The 18,946-nt window shown below is 41.9% G+C and overlaps 1 protein-coding gene across 3 annotated transcripts in view; it reads right to left on the bottom strand.

The window, feature by feature from the left end:
- Nucleotides 1–613: 613 nt before the first annotated feature.
- PREX1 (phosphatidylinositol-3,4,5-trisphosphate dependent Rac exchange factor 1) overlaps nt 614–18,946 on the bottom strand; it is a 226,362-nt gene continuing 208,029 nt past the window's right edge. For all 3 annotated transcript variants that reach the window (XM_084645550.1, XM_084645551.1, XM_084645549.1), the window contains exons 29-40: nt 18,406–18,496; nt 16,287–16,415; nt 14,867–14,908; nt 12,101–12,318; nt 10,739–10,838; nt 9,395–9,538; nt 8,514–8,628; nt 7,911–7,977; nt 7,063–7,247; nt 6,230–6,332; nt 5,502–5,569; nt 614–2,886 (exon numbers count right to left, since the gene is read on the bottom strand). In XM_084645550.1, the coding sequence (XP_084501676.1) occupies nt 2,844–2,886; nt 5,502–5,569; nt 6,230–6,332; nt 7,063–7,247; nt 7,911–7,977; nt 8,514–8,628; nt 9,395–9,538; nt 10,739–10,838; nt 12,101–12,318; nt 14,867–14,908; nt 16,287–16,415; nt 18,406–18,496 (1,305 nt within the window). In that variant the 3' untranslated portion in view covers nt 614–2,843. The remainder of the gene's footprint in view (nt 2,887–5,501; nt 5,570–6,229; nt 6,333–7,062; nt 7,248–7,910; nt 7,978–8,513; nt 8,629–9,394; nt 9,539–10,738; nt 10,839–12,100; nt 12,319–14,866; nt 14,909–16,286; nt 16,416–18,405; nt 18,497–18,946) is intronic.

The following is an 18,946-nucleotide window of genomic DNA, read 5'->3' as shown; positions in this document are numbered from 1 at the left end:
CCAAACAGAGAAGAGCCCATTTAGGGGGACCCTGCTCCGCCCCTCCACACACGCACTGATACTGTAAAGTGACTCTCTATGATGCATCATGGAGAGGGAGGCTGCTTGGCCAGTGCTTGCACACACAGTGCAAAACCTCATGGACAAAGCAGGAGACGACTTCAACTATTTGCTCATCCTAGCCAGCCAGAACAGATGTGGCCCAGTTGCAGGGATATCCTGGGGTTGGACTCTGACTTTGGTTTTAGTCCTGAAGATTCTATAGCCTGAGCCTGCTCTGCTGACTTCAGTTGTAGTTTAGCATGAGCATCACCTTCTGACTCTAACTCTGCTCACTTTTTCAGGCCTGGCCTCAAACTTTGCAATTATTCAGCCTCAGAACTGCTCTGTTCTATTTTTAATAAGAATTCTGAAGTGAAACCGCATCTGTAGGTGGTACTGCACAAACAGGAAGAGCTCAGCACTGCCGAGTCAGTTTGATCAGATATCAAAACACCTTCAACTTTTGACCTTTCATAGCTCTGCAAAGTCCTAAATTCTGTCCAACAAAGAACTAAAGGGATAACTTATATAAATAAAATCATATCCTCTTTCATTGTAATATAAACCAACTTTTAATAATAAAATGTTCTAGCATGTATTTAATGAGAATAACACATACATTTTAATGTAAAACAGTGCACAGTGTAAATGCCCTTAGATCATCTTCTATGCGCCTTTGTCTGTACAAACTGCATACATGTAGGTCAGGATCCTCATCTGGCAGTTTAAATCAGATCCACTGAAGTCAACAAAACTATGCTGATTTACCCCAGGAGAGGATACTGGCCCCTATGTTTTTACTTCTTGGGTGTTTCAATAGTTTTTCTTTACATATCATTACAGTTAATTTTAAGTTAGGGGATTTTTCAAGAAATATCATTCTTTTCAACAGCAAATGGCAAGATTAAGTCTTCCAAGATTATGAAGAAGCACAAACTGCTTTGAAACAATGTTCTGCTGATCTGACTGCAGTGCAATGGATTCTACAGTAACTGATGCCTGTGTCTGAGATGTAACAGGAGACTGACTCACATAAGCCTCAGCTGTGGACTGAGGTGGGTCAGAAGGAATACTGAAAGTAAATAAAACAAACAAAAGTGTGTTCTCTCCTACTCCCCCCCCAAAAAAAAATCAGTCTGAGAATGAAAGAAACAAAAATGTTAAAAACATTTAATAATTCAGGAAGCCAACACAACCCCTCAAAACTTGTAGTAAGTTATTTTGTGCTAGTTGAAGAAATCAAATTAAAAAAACCTTCACAGTCAGGTGGGAAGAGATGATTTTTAACTTTATATTTGGGATGGATTGGATTGTTAACCAAATAAAACTGGAGTTCATTAATGCCCTGTTCAGCACAAAAAACAAAACGAAACAAAAGAAAACCTTCATTCTCTAGAATGTCCCTCACGCCAAACAATTCCTGGAGTCTCCCAACAATGAATGGTTTTAAAAGAGACTATGGCTTTTCTATAGCGAGAGACAATAATGTTAGGTTCCCCCACTGCTGTGGAATTTTGTTAGATATAGGTGAATCATTATTAAGGCACTCACTCCAAAAGAACATTATTTCTGGCCTGAGACTGCTGACATTCTCAATGAGTATCAGCCAGTAATTTGGAGAAAATTACTGCACTAATGCTAATACTGATAGAATGGAGAACAATTTTGAAATAGGAAAAAAATAAAGCACATTATATACATGATTCCTTTTTCTTTTAACTTAAAAGCCTTCCTAATACATTTTAATAACTGTATTAAAGACTACTTAAATATTGAAAGATTTTAAATAATGTAGAATTGTTTCCAGTAAACTGGGATTAGCTGTGTAATTGCCAGCATATTGGTCCCATTTTAAACAATATAATTTTTATTTAAATCTTGTATATATAATAACATGATCCAAAACAGATACTCTACTCCACATAAATAATTATAGTTCTTCTGACCTGGTTTTAAAAACTACATCTGTTCAAATAATCAGAGTATAAGACTGCAATTTATTTTCTTTGTAATTTCTCCTAAAAAATCCTTCATTGCCAAACTCTCCTGTAAAATATTATTGTATTTCCAGAATACATAATAGACCATTAGTAAAAAATGTTAATCCCAAACGTGAACGCTACAGTAAGTAAGAGGAAGTAATGGTAAGAAGTATTATGGAATGTATACTCTGCAGCATACAGAGATTGGTTCTCACTGGGCTGAAGAGGAAAACGACTCTAGAAGAAATACTTTATATTCATATGGAAATAAACCAGAAACTTGAGCTACTCATGGTTCAAAAGTGCAGGTCAGTATGTTAAATCAGTGGTATTTCTGATGCTGTTACTCAAGACCACTGACCAAAATTATGCTGGCAATTAAATGGATGCCAGATACATTATTGGGATAGTAGATGTGCTTCGTCTTGCTTTTGCTTTACGGATCCATAACTTGAAGGCCACAACTTTCAGCCAGTAGCGCAGCTGAGTCATTAGTAAAGCTGCAGTTTCTTGACATGGAATTGCTATTCCTTCTGGGCATTCTGGCAGAAGGCAGTTAGTTTGTCTCAGCTCAAGAGTGTTTATGGTTAGAGAACTTCTCCAATAAGCCAAGGAACCGTAAGAATCTTTGCCCATATACTGTAGGAGTTCTCAGCAGGTGGGCGTCGCAGATTCATCTCTCACCGAACACGAGACACCCAGCACCATATCCTCCCATCTCCATTTAACACCACCGGTGTCAGTTGACATGGTCCTCGGGCAGGGTTGCTTTCAGCTGAACATTTTATTGACTCCATAACATGGGTGTCTCTTTCATTTTTATAAGTCCCCATCTAAAGGTGGCTGACACAGCCTGTAGAGTCTATAAGGGAGGATTAAAAGTTGGTGTTACATGGAATAATGATAATAAAAAGTTGTTAGAATTAGCATGTGACATTCAGCTTCTTTATCACTCTAAAAAGCACTCATTGACCGGATTGACAGGAAAGATTCAGCTTGTTGTAATTATTAATCATTTCACAAACTAAATGTGCCACTAGAGAATTGCTAATTAAACCACAGAGGTGTTATCTTAAAAAATGTCTTTTATTTTTGAGACCTTACTCCACCCCTGTGCAACCCAAGTCAGATTTTGGCCCTTAGCAGTTGGCAATCCATAAATTATGATTTTCACTAAGTTTTTTATTATTTTTCCTGGACCTTTTTAACCGAGACATGTCTCATTCCACTGTGATGCCTTTCAATGTACTTGTCAATAGGGTTTGATTTCCTCTTGTTTACAGAGACATTTAAAAATACTAGAAATTGGAGATGAAAAAATCCCCACTTTCAGCATCTTGTCTAGCTCCCAAATACATGACGGTTCCCTGTAGCGTATTTTCCAGGGCTTTGGCCAGTTTAAGTTTAAATAAGTCAAATGATGGGGCCTTCCATAACTTCCCTTCCAAGATTATTCCACAATCTAACAGGCCTCACTGCTAGGAAATGTTTCCTGATACTTAGCCCAAATTCAGTTTACCTGAAATTAATGTACTTTTGCTCATTTTCGTTCCATTTAGTCTTATGCACTTCACACTGATAAAACCAAATAAGAACCTGTGTCTCTAGACTTTTCAAATGCAAGTTTTCTAAAATGAACGGCTCTTTAAAACCCTAAAATCAAATATGAGGCTTTTCTCTCCTTCACTCTACTTTGTAAATCACAAGTACAGTTCCAGTGTTATTTATCCTGAATTACTTCGAACACATTCCACCTTTAGGATCATAAAAATGGATAATAGGTAATGAATATTCATTAAAAGGGGGAAATGTCACGGCTGCTTGAATTGTGATGCTTGACATTTGGGATATGGCACAAAGTCACATGTAGACAGTGCATATTCATTCCTTAGGGAGCTGGTACTCAGAATCCGAGAGGGGGCGAATGTAGTAGAACCAAAATATTGTTCCCTGTGAAAGGTCTCTGAGAAAGCAAAACGAGGCCAAACTGTGTTACAGATAACTTCACCTCAACCACAGTTTTGATGCCACATGCTTGAAATAACTTTCTACAAGCACCTAAAGCAGTGGTTCCCAAACTAGGGGCACCGCTTGTTCAGGAAAAGCCCTTGGCGGGCCGGGCCGGTTTGTTTACCTGCTGCGTCGGTTCGGCCAATCGCAGCTCCAACTGGCTGCGGTTCGCCATTCCAGGCCAATGGGGGCTGCGGGAAGCGGCAGCCAGCACGTCCCTCAGCCGGCGCCGCTTCCTGCAGCTCCCATTGGCCGAGAGCGGCAAACTACAGCCACTGGGAGTGCGATCGGCCGAACTGCAGATGCAGCAGGCAAACAAACCGGCCCGGCCTGTCAGTGGCTTTCCCTGATCAAGCGGCGCCCCTAGTTTGGGAACCACTGACCTAAAGGGTGCAGTTGCCACCAAAGGTGTGGAATTATTTAGGGTGGTCCAATGGGGTATAGGTCAGAGAAACTGGATGAAAAGGAAAAACTGACACTGAAATATACTATGATCTAAGCCCCATCTCATAGGGTTTTCAAAAGTGGATCAGATAAAACACTATAATAGAATAAACCTGCACTATCGAGGAGGAATGCTGTATACCTAAATGATCTTTTCCACTGCTCATTTCAAGGGCCAGAGCTGACTTGCTTTCCTCAAATGAATCCCATTAACTTCCATAGGAGCAGATGACTTCCATTGGCTACTTGCCTAGCCGAGCAGGATTCGGCCCTAGCATTCTATGAATGTTCAATGAAGCTATAATGGAACCCTCCTCTCTCTCCTGGGTCTGTTTGGGAGGAGGTGTGGGGGACAGAGAGAGGGGAAATGGGTTAAAAAATCTCTCTCAGAAATAAAGATAGTAAAAACCACCTGAAATTATGTCCTTCAGGGAGACACAATGAGTATCTTCAGCTCCTATTGGAGTCAGTGGGATTTGCAGGTGTATAGCACCTCTAAAGATTTGACCCTCAGATAACAGAATGGCTATAACTTTGGGCAATTGATTCTTCTAGAAATTGCATCACCATAAATTCACTCTGATCTGAACTGCTTGCTCTTAAATCCACTCTGCAGTAAATCATGAGACACTCAGGCTACTCCAGACAGTTCATGGGCGCTCTGGCCAAAGTATTAGCTCATGAATTATCTTTACATAGTTGCAGTCGGATCTGCCGTTCAAGAATTTCTGCTCCTCAGCATTCCACAGATAACTGACAGCCACTGAGCTTTAGCAACGCATTCCCATTGTCAAAAAAAATCAGCAGTGATGTTTTATTTAGACAACACAAGTTAATGGTGAGTGACAGGGGATTTGAAACAAAGCTTTTTTAAATACTGGTGCACTTGGTTTAGTATAGTGATGGCTGGGATAGTTCTGTGTATTGCTGCTGAAGAACTTGTCAATTTGAGAAGGAAATGTCACAGCTGGGTGCAAAGATGCATCGCAAATACTCAGATAACATATACTGTATATAACCTACCGGGGTGCAGACTGCGGCATCTGATCCATCACTTTGAGATTTTTAGCAGAGATTTCAACCCTGGGTCCCTAAGGAAACACAGAACTTATGGCATTGATAATATCAGTAAAACATCTGACCCTTAAGGGAAAATATTGTAACAGGAGTCTGATTTCTATCTGACAATCCATTAACTACTTTTAGTAGCTCTGGAATCCACTTGGTAGGTACATCAGCCATCTGCGTTTACTTAAGATGACAGAAGTCCCAAAGCACTTTACAAGCACTGCTGTCTAACACTAGGAGATTGCCACCATATAGCTTTGTATGCATGAGAACACATTATGGAATATACAGGATGTATATAAGTACACTATATGGCCTACATTTCAAACACCGGCCTCCTTTTCTTTTGTACGTGTTTATACACATACTTTACAAGGGCATATACCTGCACATTCTGTACATTTTTCAAACATCTGTGCACACAATTTAAATAATGTAACCCTAGGTATGAACTTTAAATAGCCTAATGTCCACACATGCAAATGTTAGAATTTGCTCCTGCAAAGTATGCATGCAGTTGTACATATTTTACAATGTCTGGATGTGGGTGTGTATATGCACAACACACATCTCCACAGAGAAATTAACTGGTAACTCCACAAAAAGAGATCCCAGGGATTAAGATAGTGGCATGCAGGTGATCCAACTAAGGAAGTAGTCATAGGAAGAACCTAAATACTCACTTGCTTTCTCATGATGTCTGTAGCCTGCATGATACATTTGGGTAAAAGTCCATGACTTCGAGCCAGTATGGCTGCTTGTTCCAGGGACACACTCAATGTACTTCTGGACATGGGTACATAAGGGAATGATAATCCACAAACCATTTTTTAAAATTACTTATGAGTTTTAACAAAGTCTCGAGTTACGACTTTTAACAAAGCTATTTGGCTAGTAACTGCAAATTAACTTGGCCACTACACCATTTTTATGTTTACTTTCTGGCTTCCCATATAAAAATATATAACCAGTTCTGCAGCCCAGCTCATGACACCTCTCCCACACCAGGTAAGCTCAAGAAGCTACACTGTTGTGATTTCAGATGGCGCTATCACATGGCTGTGTCTCATTGCTGGTGGTTCACATCAGTGCCTTCCATGAGCTAAAAATCTTCTGAAAATGAGTTATTTTTAACACACAAATTTTGGGCCATTTAATAAAATGGTTTTATTAGCATGTACAAAAAAAGATTTTAAAACGGTTTATTAGAGGAGGTCACCTCTGTGATCGAAAACTGTGTTGACTGAAAGACATTTGCTCTATGCCCACCCAGTAAAGGTTCTTAGTAGTTGCATTGGGACATTGAGTCTCAACCACTGTACGGCAGTGCTAGAAGTCACAACCCCCGGAAAATAAACCTTGCCAACAGAAGGGCTTCTTTCATTCTCAGTTGTAGGGGCCCATCACTCGCTAGCAGTATGTAACTGGCTCAGATGCGTTGCTTAGATGCTTAGATTCTTATACAGAAAAAAAGTTAGTATCACAACAGTACCATGGAGGGTTTCTTAAATCTCACCTCTGCATCCCAGTGCCACACACGGCAATCTGACAGGCTCCGAGGCGGTAACAGAGCTCTGAGGATATAGGCAGCAGCCCAGCTCCTGGGGTGTTACTACTAGAGTATCCTGACTGGGTGGGTTTTGTAATAAAGGACTTCATCAGTCTGCACAGCTCATCCATTGCATTAATGGGGCGAATAAGCTACACAGGAACAGTGAACACATGCATCAGTGGCATATTTACTCCTTCATTTATATAGACTCTTATAAGAACTTTTTTCCTATGTCTAATACTCTATGGTAACAGCTCCTTGGTAGATCTAAAGTAACAACTATTCACAGTTGATACGATTTTCTGCACAAAAAAGTGAGGACTTGGCAAGGGTTTGAAACAGTCTGTTGCAAGTGAACACAAATCATATCAATCTACTTTCCAGTATATGTTAATAACTGCACTGACAGGGGAGTCCCTGAATTGTCTCCACTATAATAAAAACAGCCAAATCTCGGTTTGCTTCTACAGCATGCTCAAACATTTACATGAAGCATCTGCCCCAAATACAGACTGTATTTACTATGGAATTGAGCTTTAGGTGAGGGCCTGGGAGATGTTGCTTTTATTGTACTGTATGTTGTGAACAAAATTCTCAAAAAAAATAGACTTAAGTGATCATTTCTAAAGTGATTGCAGGCATCAGATTTCTGGGTGACAGAACTCTAACGGATCCTCAGATGGTCTGATTCAAGATCTTTGGGCAGGGACTGTCTATTTGTTCTGTGTTTGTATCACACCTAGTGCTAGAGAGCTCTAGTCCATGACTGGGGCTGTAAGGTACTGCCACAATATAAATAATAATAATAATACCTGGTCAATCTTCACTGCTGTTGTATTGGAATCAGTAGGCAAGTTGGATCTCTCAAGGTAAAATGTCCTGCAATTAGCCATTAAGAATTAGATTAGTTGGTGAGCATCTCACTTCACTAAGTACTGCATAACATCTCAGATGGATATGAAAGGGAAGTCCTGTCGTCCAAGATGGTGTATTTTCTTACTGAAGCACTTGGATTGTTTCTTTCTATAGTGACTGAAGACTAACAAAAAGTCTTTTTAGTTTAACTTTAGCTCCAGTCAAAAATCTGAAGTCCCAATTGGATGGAAATTGTTTCTGACACATTCCTATATTCCAGGAGGAGTTTACAATTAAGGCTATTTTTTGCTAAATAATTGAAGAAGTTTTCTATACACCAAAGATTAAAAAAAACACCTTCTGATTAAAAAACAACATGTGAAACTTAAATGGAATATCTTCTTTCCTAGAACTCTCCTTTCCATATCACTGGCTTCTCCAAATAATCACTGTGTAGAAGACATGAGGCCACCAGGAAAGAAAAATCTGTCTGTGAAAGGTCATGAACAAACAGCACCTTTTTTTTTTTTTATTAGGGGATGGGCGGAGAGGCACATTACCTGAGTTTACGGTAATATTGCTGCACTTTTTCAAGTGAGACGCCATTAATCTGTTGCAGGAGTTCTTCTAGAGATGAGTCACCTGGCTGTGGCTGGCTATCTGGGCTTTCAAGAGCTGGAAGGAGACAAGATTTTTAATAAATATATTACTCTGATTGTCTCTCTAGTTCATCCCCCTACTAGGTAGCTTGCATGCACTAGGTAGCTGCCAAAACACGTCAAAGACCAACCATGTGAAAAATAAGATGAATTTATTTCCCTCAGTAGGGATGTCTTCTGTGAACCACAGTTTTCATTATGACTCCTCAAAGGGCAAGGGGTACTATGGTACCAGATCACTGGAATATGGTCATAGTGTTGTGGCATTGAAGGAAGTATCCTATGCTGGACGCCGCAATGCAGGACAGTGAATTAGCTGGTCCACAAGAGGTCCCTTGATTTTCAGCCCAGATGATTCTATGAATACACACATATGTGTGCACAGAAAATGTGTCCCTTAGAAATCCCAGTCTGTAGCATAGGAACATGGACACTTCCAGACTAGATCAGACCCAGGGTATGTCTAGTCCAATATCCTGTCTCTGATTAGATGCTTCAGAGAAAGGTGCAAGACACCCCACAGCAGCATCTGTGGGGATAATCTCCTCCCCACGAACATCTCAACCTAACCTTCTTACAGCATATTAACCGCCCACCCCAGAATATCAGATTATTATTCTGGGGAGAAGTTAATTTTTGCCTCTTAAAATATTTTCAATGGAGTTGTCAGTTTTGTTTCAATAACAAATTTATGGTCATTCCTTAATAATGAACCTTAAAATGTTTAGCACCTAATTAGATTCACATCACTTGTTTTTCTTGGTCAAGAATTTCGTGGGCACCTTTTGTAAAGAGCACCGTGTGCAGCTTCAAGCTTCCCCCATTCTGAAAGCGAGACGGCAGTTTGGAGAAGTAGTAGCTGTCAAGGTAAAAGATAATCTTCAAGGCCTGCCGACTTCCTTCAATGTGGTAGAAGACGTGAGTATCTGGGGAAACAAAGATAAAGACGTTTGTGTTTTTCCAAAACAGCTGTGAGAGACTAGCAGTGTCTGCGCATGTCGATCCATTTAATAACATCTCGTTACTGAAATGTTAGAAGTGGTAGTAAGCGAAGGAGATGCTGTGCTCAGAAGAAGCATGTTGTTTACAAGACATGCCATCAATTAACATGATGTTTGATACCATCATGCTGATTGTTTTGCTTGTACGTCAGATCCCTTTTCCCCACTGTGTGTCTCTTCTCCTCGATCAGATTTCTAAACACTGTGGAGCAGGGACTGTCTACTACTCTGTATCTGTACATCACCTAGCACAATGGGGCCCTGTTCTTAGCTTGTCCCTAGGCACTACTGCAGTAAACATGGTTAATCCTGTCATGTGAGCTTGTACTGGATAAACACGGAAAGAGTGTGTGTGTCCGTTCTCTTGCCGAAAGGCTGGTGAATTATAAACATCTGTCTGGAGCTGCTTGCCCCAGCTGTCGTCTTTCCACATGCTGGGCAAGAAACACAGGCAGGGCCCAGCGGTTCCCAACTGTAGAGAATTTACAAGTGGCATCATTAGATGAATGTAGGCAGTGAGGCTGACACTACTAGCCCTACTATCGTGCAGTCAATTAACAGGTCTGGAGGCAAGGTCCTCAGCAGTTACCCGCAGTTATGATTATAATTTCTGTTACATTTTAGCCACTACAGTTGACAGAGACACAAATACTTACTATTCCAAATGTCAGACTTAGAAGGATAAGGGGCTAAGGAGATGGGATTTGAACCTGCAGTTTAAATCTAGATATTCCAAAATGGATAGTCAGTCTGATAAAAGATAGCAAGGGATACTCATCTCACTAAGTCTCTCCTCCTTGCTCATATGAGGCAAGTCCTAGCAGTAGTCCTGGTTATGAAGAAAGCTGATTGGCTATACTGCTTTCCTACCTGGTCCAGAGAACAGGGAGAGCGGATGTGAGTGACCATTTTAGGGCCCAATCACGCAATGTACCCTTGGGTGTGGTGCTGCATGGCTTTAACTCCCATTACATTCCGTGGAAGTTGTGGGAGTGCGTCACTTCACAAGAGATGCTCAGCACCTTTCAGGATTGAGCACTTCTGAAGGATTTAATATCATGGAGTAAATTAACCAGGAATACAAGCAAGATAGAAGAGTTCATAGAAAAACCTAAAAAATCTCACTTGCTACAAGGCTTTCGTCCAGCTGCTTGAAATAAAAGGCAACCTTATCCAGCTCAGACAGGGTGACTGGGATGTCTTCTAGCATGATGCGCTCTTCTTTCTGAGGTAGAGAGAAACAAACATGAATGGGTAATCTATCCAAGGGGAGAGTTGAGGCAGAAAAGCAGAGACATTAGAGGTGTGGAAAACTGGACGGTTCAAGAGACTGAGAATAGGGAGGGGAGAGCAAATCTTTCACCAAATCCAGCCCAGGTCAGTAATGAATGAAGATTGTTTCCATTTGACAACTGTGTGAAATGAGCGTCGGTTGCCTCAGCCCAGTTCTTAGTGGACAGGGGTTCACCACTATTGGTAATATTGGCCCCCTTCTTGGTAGACTCTGAAGGAAGTCAAAGCAATGAACGGATCTTGGAGAGTAAACTCCCTTCTCCAAAATGTACCCCCTCCTCGCATACTACCCTGAGGACGAAGCCAATTAGTTAGTTAGGGTGAAAAATATCTGTGTTCTCACATCTCCTGCAATTTCAAGGAATAATACAGATGTGCACTGGATTGTATTTAATTTAACACATTGTCCATCATGTTTCTATTTAACAATGGGCATAAAATGTGTCTCCCTCATAGCTCTTGCTTTTGTCAGACCTGATTTCCCTTCATAGCTTCACACTCATTTTCCTTCTAAAATTATTATTTTAGCTTAGATCCTGCAGAAGTTGGTGGCATTTGCCTGAGAGCTTCCTACTCAACACAGGCCAGTGGATTTTACGAGTCCTGCCCTTCTCAGACCTAGATGTGGTGCCTCCAGGTCAGGCTTGGTGCACATAGTTAGGGCAGCATGACAGGAAGCTTTTAATACCACTGCCTGGGTTGCCCCTTCACTCAGCACATGGAGAAAGGACCAGATTTGCAGTTTGCTCTTAGCTCTGGGAACACCAAGAACCACTTTTGTCTGCTTGTTGAAATTCATTTTCTCACCAGCAGAGGTCAGGTCACACACGCTTTCCCAGCAACTGTGAAATTAGTCCACAGTAAAGAAGGCAGCATTACTCCAGACAAGGAAACCTCTCTGGCAAAATACCAACCTGCCCCTTCTCTATGGGGCAGGCTGTCTATTATCTTTCAGTGGTGAAATGTGTTCACCTGGCCCAGGCCAGTAGTTTAGCATTTGTGGGGATCAGTGTGTGATGGGTAGGACATTAGGATGAGGATAACAGCAGATTCCTTGAGGGGGTAGGAGTTTCCATATAGATAAACCTGGCCAGGAGGTGAGTAGGAGGAAAGTGTCTAGGTGACCTTGAAGAGGCCAAGAGAGCCAGCATTCACTGTGGAACTGTGAAACCCATTCTTTAGAATCTCTCTTACCACACTGGGGGACAGCAGGGATTGGTAGTGGAGTAAAACCCCAGTGGCCGCTATCTGCTCCAGCCATTTCCTGCTGGCATCCCTGCTGCTCTCTTCATACTCCCCATTGTTATTGTATCTGTAGTTGAGAGCAGCCAGCAACTGCTCGGAGAAAGTGCAAATAGCAGCCACGAGGGACTGGCAGAAAATGACATCTCGTCTCAACTGCAGCTCAGTATCTGCCAGAGAGAAGGGAAGAGAGTCACAAAGGAGTCAGAGGGAGTTTGTCTGAGATGGAATAGAAGGCAAGCTCTGTATGACCTTTGATTTGAGCGGTCACCTTGCACGGGCTCCTGTTATCTGTCTCCTATTGGGAGTGGGTAGAGGGGGTGTGTGTGTGTGAGAGAGAGAGAGGATTTTCCAGCCCAGTCTTCCTTTTGTTTCTCCCAGACAGATGCCCTGTGGCTATTTATACATTTGTCTGGATTACAAGGGCTAGATGAGGCTCCCCTGTGTCATCAATGCCAGACCTGGCCTGATCCCCTTCATTGACAACTGCATTCATGAAGCAGGGTCTCCACTATTAGCGATGCCACTTCCCTTACCTCCCACGTTAGGAAGGTTTTCCAGACATGACCGTCCATGAATGGTACCATTTGGTTCATGTTTGCCTGGGGGAATCTCCACAGTGTTAACTGTGCTTCCACTGAGCTTGCCAGTCAGTCTTATGCTGGCCAAATAAACTGTGTCACACTTCAGGGGACTGCAGATTGTACAAAGAACATGCAAAGGGCAGGAAAGGGAAGCACATGAATAAATGAAGAGAGGCTTCCTAGGCACCTTGGGTTTCTCCTGATATGCAGTAGGTAGGTTATAGCAGCCTCTCTTGTTTCCAAGAAAGTGTCTTCTGCAGAACGAAGCTGAATACATCACACCGAGGCTTTGACGATACAGACTATTTTTATAAAGCACAGAATGCAACAATGAAAGAACTAAGACAATCAAGACCAAGGGCCAGATCCTCAGCACAGGGCAAGTCTCCTTTGCATCGCTAGAGGTGAAGCAAAGAGGGCTCAGGGCTGCACTACAGACAACGGAATCCGTAGAGGACGTAAAGGTGGCACAGCCAGCTCTACACCACTTGCTCCTCCACCCTCTATGAAGGGTGTTCCATAAAGGGCTGAGGAGGAGGGATAGGATGGGGCGGAGCCAAAGCCATTATAGCTGTACTTTATACCAGGGGTCGGTTTGGACCCCAGCCGGCCTCAGGATTGGGGGAAGCACAAAGGTGGCTTAGAGCTACCTTTGCCTCCCACCCTCACTTGGAGCAGCTTAGAATCAAGCCTCAGATTTTCAGCCATCTTTTAAAATGATCCAGCAAATGATGAGGGTATATTGTTTGTTATTATGGATTGCCTTTTTTACAGATACAAAATATGGCTATTTAAATGTGCCAGTGAAGTAACTGCATAAATAGGGAGAGAGAGTTATCTGATTTGCCAGTGTGTGTTTTTTCCCCTTGTAACAATGATGCCTGCAATGTATACTGGTACAAACTTAGGGTACGTCTACACTGCAATGTAAGTCCAGGGTTCAGATTCAGACTCAATGGCTAATCCCACCCCCACCTTCCATCTACTCACGAATTGCACTAATCAAGGGTTCAGGCCAGGGTCCCAGGACAATATAGGGGGGAGGAGGGTCCACGCCTGAGTCAAGTCAGGTCCCAGAGTCCAAGCCCAAATTATTTGCAGTGTATACACAGCCCCACTGGACTCATGTTCTAGGAATCTGCCAAAAGTGTCCCCCAATCCCAAGGGCTGACTATTTTGTCCTCTGGACAGTCAAGTTTGGTGGACAATCAAGTTTTCCCACACTACACCATGAACAAAAAACTAGAGTGGTCCCATTTTGGGAGGGCACAAGAAAGTCTGGGATATGGGTGGTTGGACTCAGGGCCGTATAATGCAGCGTAGATGCTGGGGCCCCATGTTTCAACAGGTCCTAACCTAGGTTACAAATGACTGTAGACTCTCAAGCATGAGGTTAACAAACCCAGGGTTTACTACCTCAGTGTCTTCTAACTCTGGGCTTAGATTGCTGTGCAACATAGCCTTAGGGTCTTAGGCTGCTCCTATTAAAATCAATAACAAAACTCCCATTGTCTTCAGTAAGGCAGAATCAAGCCCTTAGGACTTTGATATGTAAGTTTGGCTCTTGTTAACACTAAAAGAGCTTATATAGGTGCACTGAGGAAACAATGAGCTGGTTAAAGAGGAAATGCACATCCTGAAATTATACACAGGGCAAAACCCAAACGCCTTATCTCGGTAGTCTGCTTGAAAAGAATGACAGGCCCACAACCTCATCATGAATTGTGCAACAGTGTCTCATTTTTTGCTGCATGTCAACTGAGAATGAGAATGGCCAACTGAGAATGAGGCTTACACAAGGGAAAGAAGATGAAGAAAGGGCAAAGGGATATGGTGTCTGATGACATTTACAACATGCTTGGTGATACAGGAGCATAAGCAAGACTGAGCAAAAAGGAAGTAGGAAAAAGCTGCCCAGCATGAGGAGCACAAGAGATGGCATAATGTCATCAATAGTGCGGTTGAACCAGATTTCCAAGCACACCACTAGTTGGATAATGTATTGTGATCTCTAACAGGAGAGAGCGATTCAAACATAGGCATGCATGTACACGTGCCAGCCAAACTACACACTTTAGGACATCTGTCAGCATGGCAAAGTTTTCCACCAATACCCCAAACCAGAAGCCCTTACCTGTGCATTTTAGCAAGGCCAAAAGCAGTTGATTCTTCCCATCTAAAAGAGTAAAGAGAAGGAAGGACCTGATAAACATGATGCAAAGGTGGATTTGATTGTACCCTGCTGACACCTCTCTCCATTTCTATTTTGTCTAGAGTTAATCCTCACTAAAAACATTTGATAAAACAGGGAGCGAGGAATAAATCAGGATCCTTGATAGATTAAATGCTCCATCGACTACCATGAATTATGGGGAACAAATTGCACATGTGGAGGAATCCCTACAGAGGTGACTACAGTGCTGCGACTTGCACTTGAGTAGACACCACCAGACTCAGTCATTCTACCTGAATCCTACTGGTGCTTTTTAAGCAAGACGTTTTTTAAATGTAATGGTTCAGGGAGTTACAGGGACTGATTACATCCATCTTCTTCACTCATCTCCTTCCAGAATCTGCCTTTTTTCTATTTCATTTTCTTCCAATGTTTTTTAAAATTACACCAGCAAGTAAGTCACTCTGACACAATTCAGTCCCTAAAGACTTCGGAAGTAGACTAAGACAATTAGAAAAAATTCCTCATGATCATTCAGTCACAGTTGTGGTGCTGCAATACATCATCACTGGGAAGAATAATAACCCACTCTCCCCACTTCCCTCTAAAATCCAGGTCTATTTATAACCTATATTTCAATTACCATATTAAACTTAGGGGACAAAATTAACCGCCAGACTGGATGACCAGAAGTCTACCTAGCACAGCATCTTGTCTCTGACGTGGCCCCTATCAGCAGCTTCCAAGGGAGGTGCAACAAAAACAGTGCTTAATTTGTGCCAGGGCTTGCCTGGGCTGAGCACCTCTAGGCTTGACAGTTAATAGCCCCAGCACCTCTGGGCTTGCCGCGTCAGTTATCAAAGTGAAAAAATTCTTGAGCCCTAGCACCTTATTGCTTGAGCCTTGGCACCTCTTTCATACAAATTAAACACTGAACAAAACTGTGCACTAGACAGTTACAGAATAACCTGCCCCTTAGGAATGTTTCCTCCTGACCCTGATAGCTAAGATGTTCGCTTATGCTCTTTAGCATGAGGGCAAAAATAAAGCAAGAATTGGATATTTCAAACCCATGCCATTTTAATATTTTGCAAAGTTGCTGGGCACTTAGGGAAGGAAGATTTTTCCATAGATACAATTTGTACCTTAACAATCAGGTATGGGCCAAAACCAAATGTCAGAGCAACCCCAACCAGTGGAAATGTTTGGCTCCAAACTCTGCAACTGGTTTTTAGCTCCCTAATGAACTCAACAAAAACGTCAGATCAGGCCCCTCCCCCTTTTTATTCACTTCCATGAGTTTTACAGTTTTGCTCATCTCTAGAAACAAAACAATCCTTTAACACTGAAACTGATAAATGACCACCCCGCATTCACAGACCTTCCACATGTTTTTGAATGGTTTCAACAAGGTTCTTGATACGCAGTGGAAGGTTCCAGGGATCTTCTTGGACACTGAATTGAATATTATTCCGGCACCTTATTGTGGTTTCTTCCTTCTGTTTAAATTCTGCCGCAAAAGAGAGAAATTAGTCCAGCCAGTGGAGAGATGCCTCAGAGAAGCTCATTAGCTGTATAATTTTCATATAGGCCTAACCAATGAATACACCAGCTACAGCAACCATCACCAGTGAGGGAATTTCTTAAATGGGTCTGATACAGATGGAAAAAAAGATTGCTATTTCCTATAGTCTTGTCAAAAACAGAGTCCTAGCTTGTTATATTTTCAGCATCATACACAAAAATTAGGCATGCGACTCACATGCACAATACACTGGAACTGTGTGATTAACTTCTTTTGCAATATATTACAAATATATCCCTGAGCACCACAGCTGCAGAACTAAGCTCAGCATTCCCCTCTGGTTCTCTCTGTCTCTTCTAATGTATAGCCAAGTGTGTCTGTGTCACCTCCTGGGGGAAATCAGACCAACCCTGAGATTGACTGTCACACCTACTTAAGGCTGGTTTCAGAGTAGCAGCCGTGTTAGTCTGTATTCGCAAAAAGAAAAGGAGTACTTGTGGAACCTTAGAGACTAACCAATTTATTTGAGCATAAGCTTTCGTGAGCTACAGCTCACTTCATCGGATGCATACCGTAGTGAGCTGTAGCTCATGAAAGCTTATGCTCAAACAAATTGGTTAGTCTCTAAGGTGCCACAAGTACTCCTTTTCTTTCTACTTAAGGCTGCAGCTGCTGGGAAAGTATACGCTAGTTAATATTCTGCTTTGCTTCACCAGGTAGAAATCTATGTATTTTGAACTGAAGAGGGTAAATTCTATTCCTTATGATGCAGTTATGCACTTTAGCTAAACACTCTGGTGTCAGTGATATTGTGTGCCAAATTACTGTCTCCAAAAAGAGACAGCATGATTTGCAAATTCTCACCCATCACTGAGATGTGACCATGGTAAGCTCTCCTTTTCATGCTTATTTCCAACTCGGGACTGCATTAAGAAGGTAATTTGGGAAAAGATTCCAGCTGACTATAATCAGGGCTTGTCTATTCCTGTAGTGTGATTCCCGGTGATTAATATGGGACCATCCTGAAGCTGCAGTGAACTGAAAGGCTCTTTCAATGCAATTGATCCAGTTTGAATAGACAAGTCTGTGTTTAAGTGAAACAAACAAAATAAAGCTTGAAGGAAATATATGCAGGGTGGCTGCTATTTCCTTACTGCATTCAAAGAACGTGAGGGCAGTGATAGGTACTCTACAGCTGTTTAAATGTCACAGGAACATGGCTTTTCAAAACATTTCCACAGCGTTCACAGGAGCCTCTCCTAACTCTGAAGAAGAGTGACCATGCAAGTTGCCAATGTAGCTAAAAATAGGAGATAAAAGAAAGAGAGAGAGCCCTTGACCAGAGCACCTGAAGATCAGCCAAGATAACAGAAGAGTTTAGGTTCCAAGAGGAAAAGGAAATGTAGCAAATATTTAGGAAATAAACTCCTCTCTTTTTCAGAGAGAAAAAAACTCATTCTGGTCACCAAACTCACGAGGCCTAATTCCCATCAGCCTCCTTGAGGAAAAGAAACACAGCATCATTTGTGCTCTCTTTAGGAATGGGTTGCTTTCCAGAATGTGTATTGGTGTTATGTGTGTGGTGTTATTCTGGCAATTATCCATCCCCAAAAAGATGTGGAGTAGTTCCTTAAGCAAACGTATGCAGAACTTTTGGGTGCCACAGAGCTGCAGTACTTGACCCTCCATCAGCTTGTTAGGGTTGTGCTACAGAGGTGAGTCCTCCAGGATAATGTGTAGAGATCCCACTGAACAGTACAGAATACCAATGGTCAACACGTCACTGGTCATTTATATGTCCAGTTATTGTGACTGCATACATAACTATTGTAACTGTGTGTGCAAATTATCTGTGCACAATTTTGTACATGAACTCGGGTGTACTGACTTCTGAACCTCTAGTTCTTAATGTTAAGGGCTTGTTGTATTCTGGGAAATTACATTATTTAATACAACCAAACTGTTTTTCTTTTACCTTGCAAACTGTGGTCCATTGGAAAGTGCTTGGTTTCTTCAAAGGCCTTGGTTATGACTGATCCTTTGAGGAGCGCATTGATAGCATCCACCTGGAGCAGGAATTATATTAGGTCACTCTTAGTAAAACTCCAGGAGAATTTTTGAAGAGGCCACTTATTGCGAAAAAGTGCAAAAAGAGTTGCATTTGCTGCATGTTGGCATTAACATATTCACTTAAGCTAAGCTGGATGCCAGCACACCAGTCTAGAGCTATTAATTTTGATGGAAGTCTCATCCTTAGCAAACATAATTAAACCATTCCAGCCCTCATCTCTCCCCAGGAGCCTAGTATGAATTATGTGTATGCAGTATCGGCATGAGAGTCATGAGCTGGGCTCTGGTGAACAAGGGAGACAGGAGAAGAACAATTTAGCTGAGGTTATAAATGTGTAAAGACATCTTTTGGTTACATTCTTTTCCGCTAATAGGAGGCTGTTTTTCCAAAAATTATGTCGATGAGATCTTTTCTGACCACTCATAACAGGAAGATTTCACTCATT

This window comes from Lepidochelys olivacea, assembly GCF_965140295.1.
Source record: "Lepidochelys olivacea isolate rLepOli2 genome assembly, chromosome: 13".
Classification (NCBI taxonomy): Eukaryota; Metazoa; Chordata; order Testudines; family Cheloniidae; genus Lepidochelys; species Lepidochelys olivacea.
Note: the sequence above shows the minus strand (reverse complement) of the source record. Positions and strands in the feature narration are given on the sequence as shown.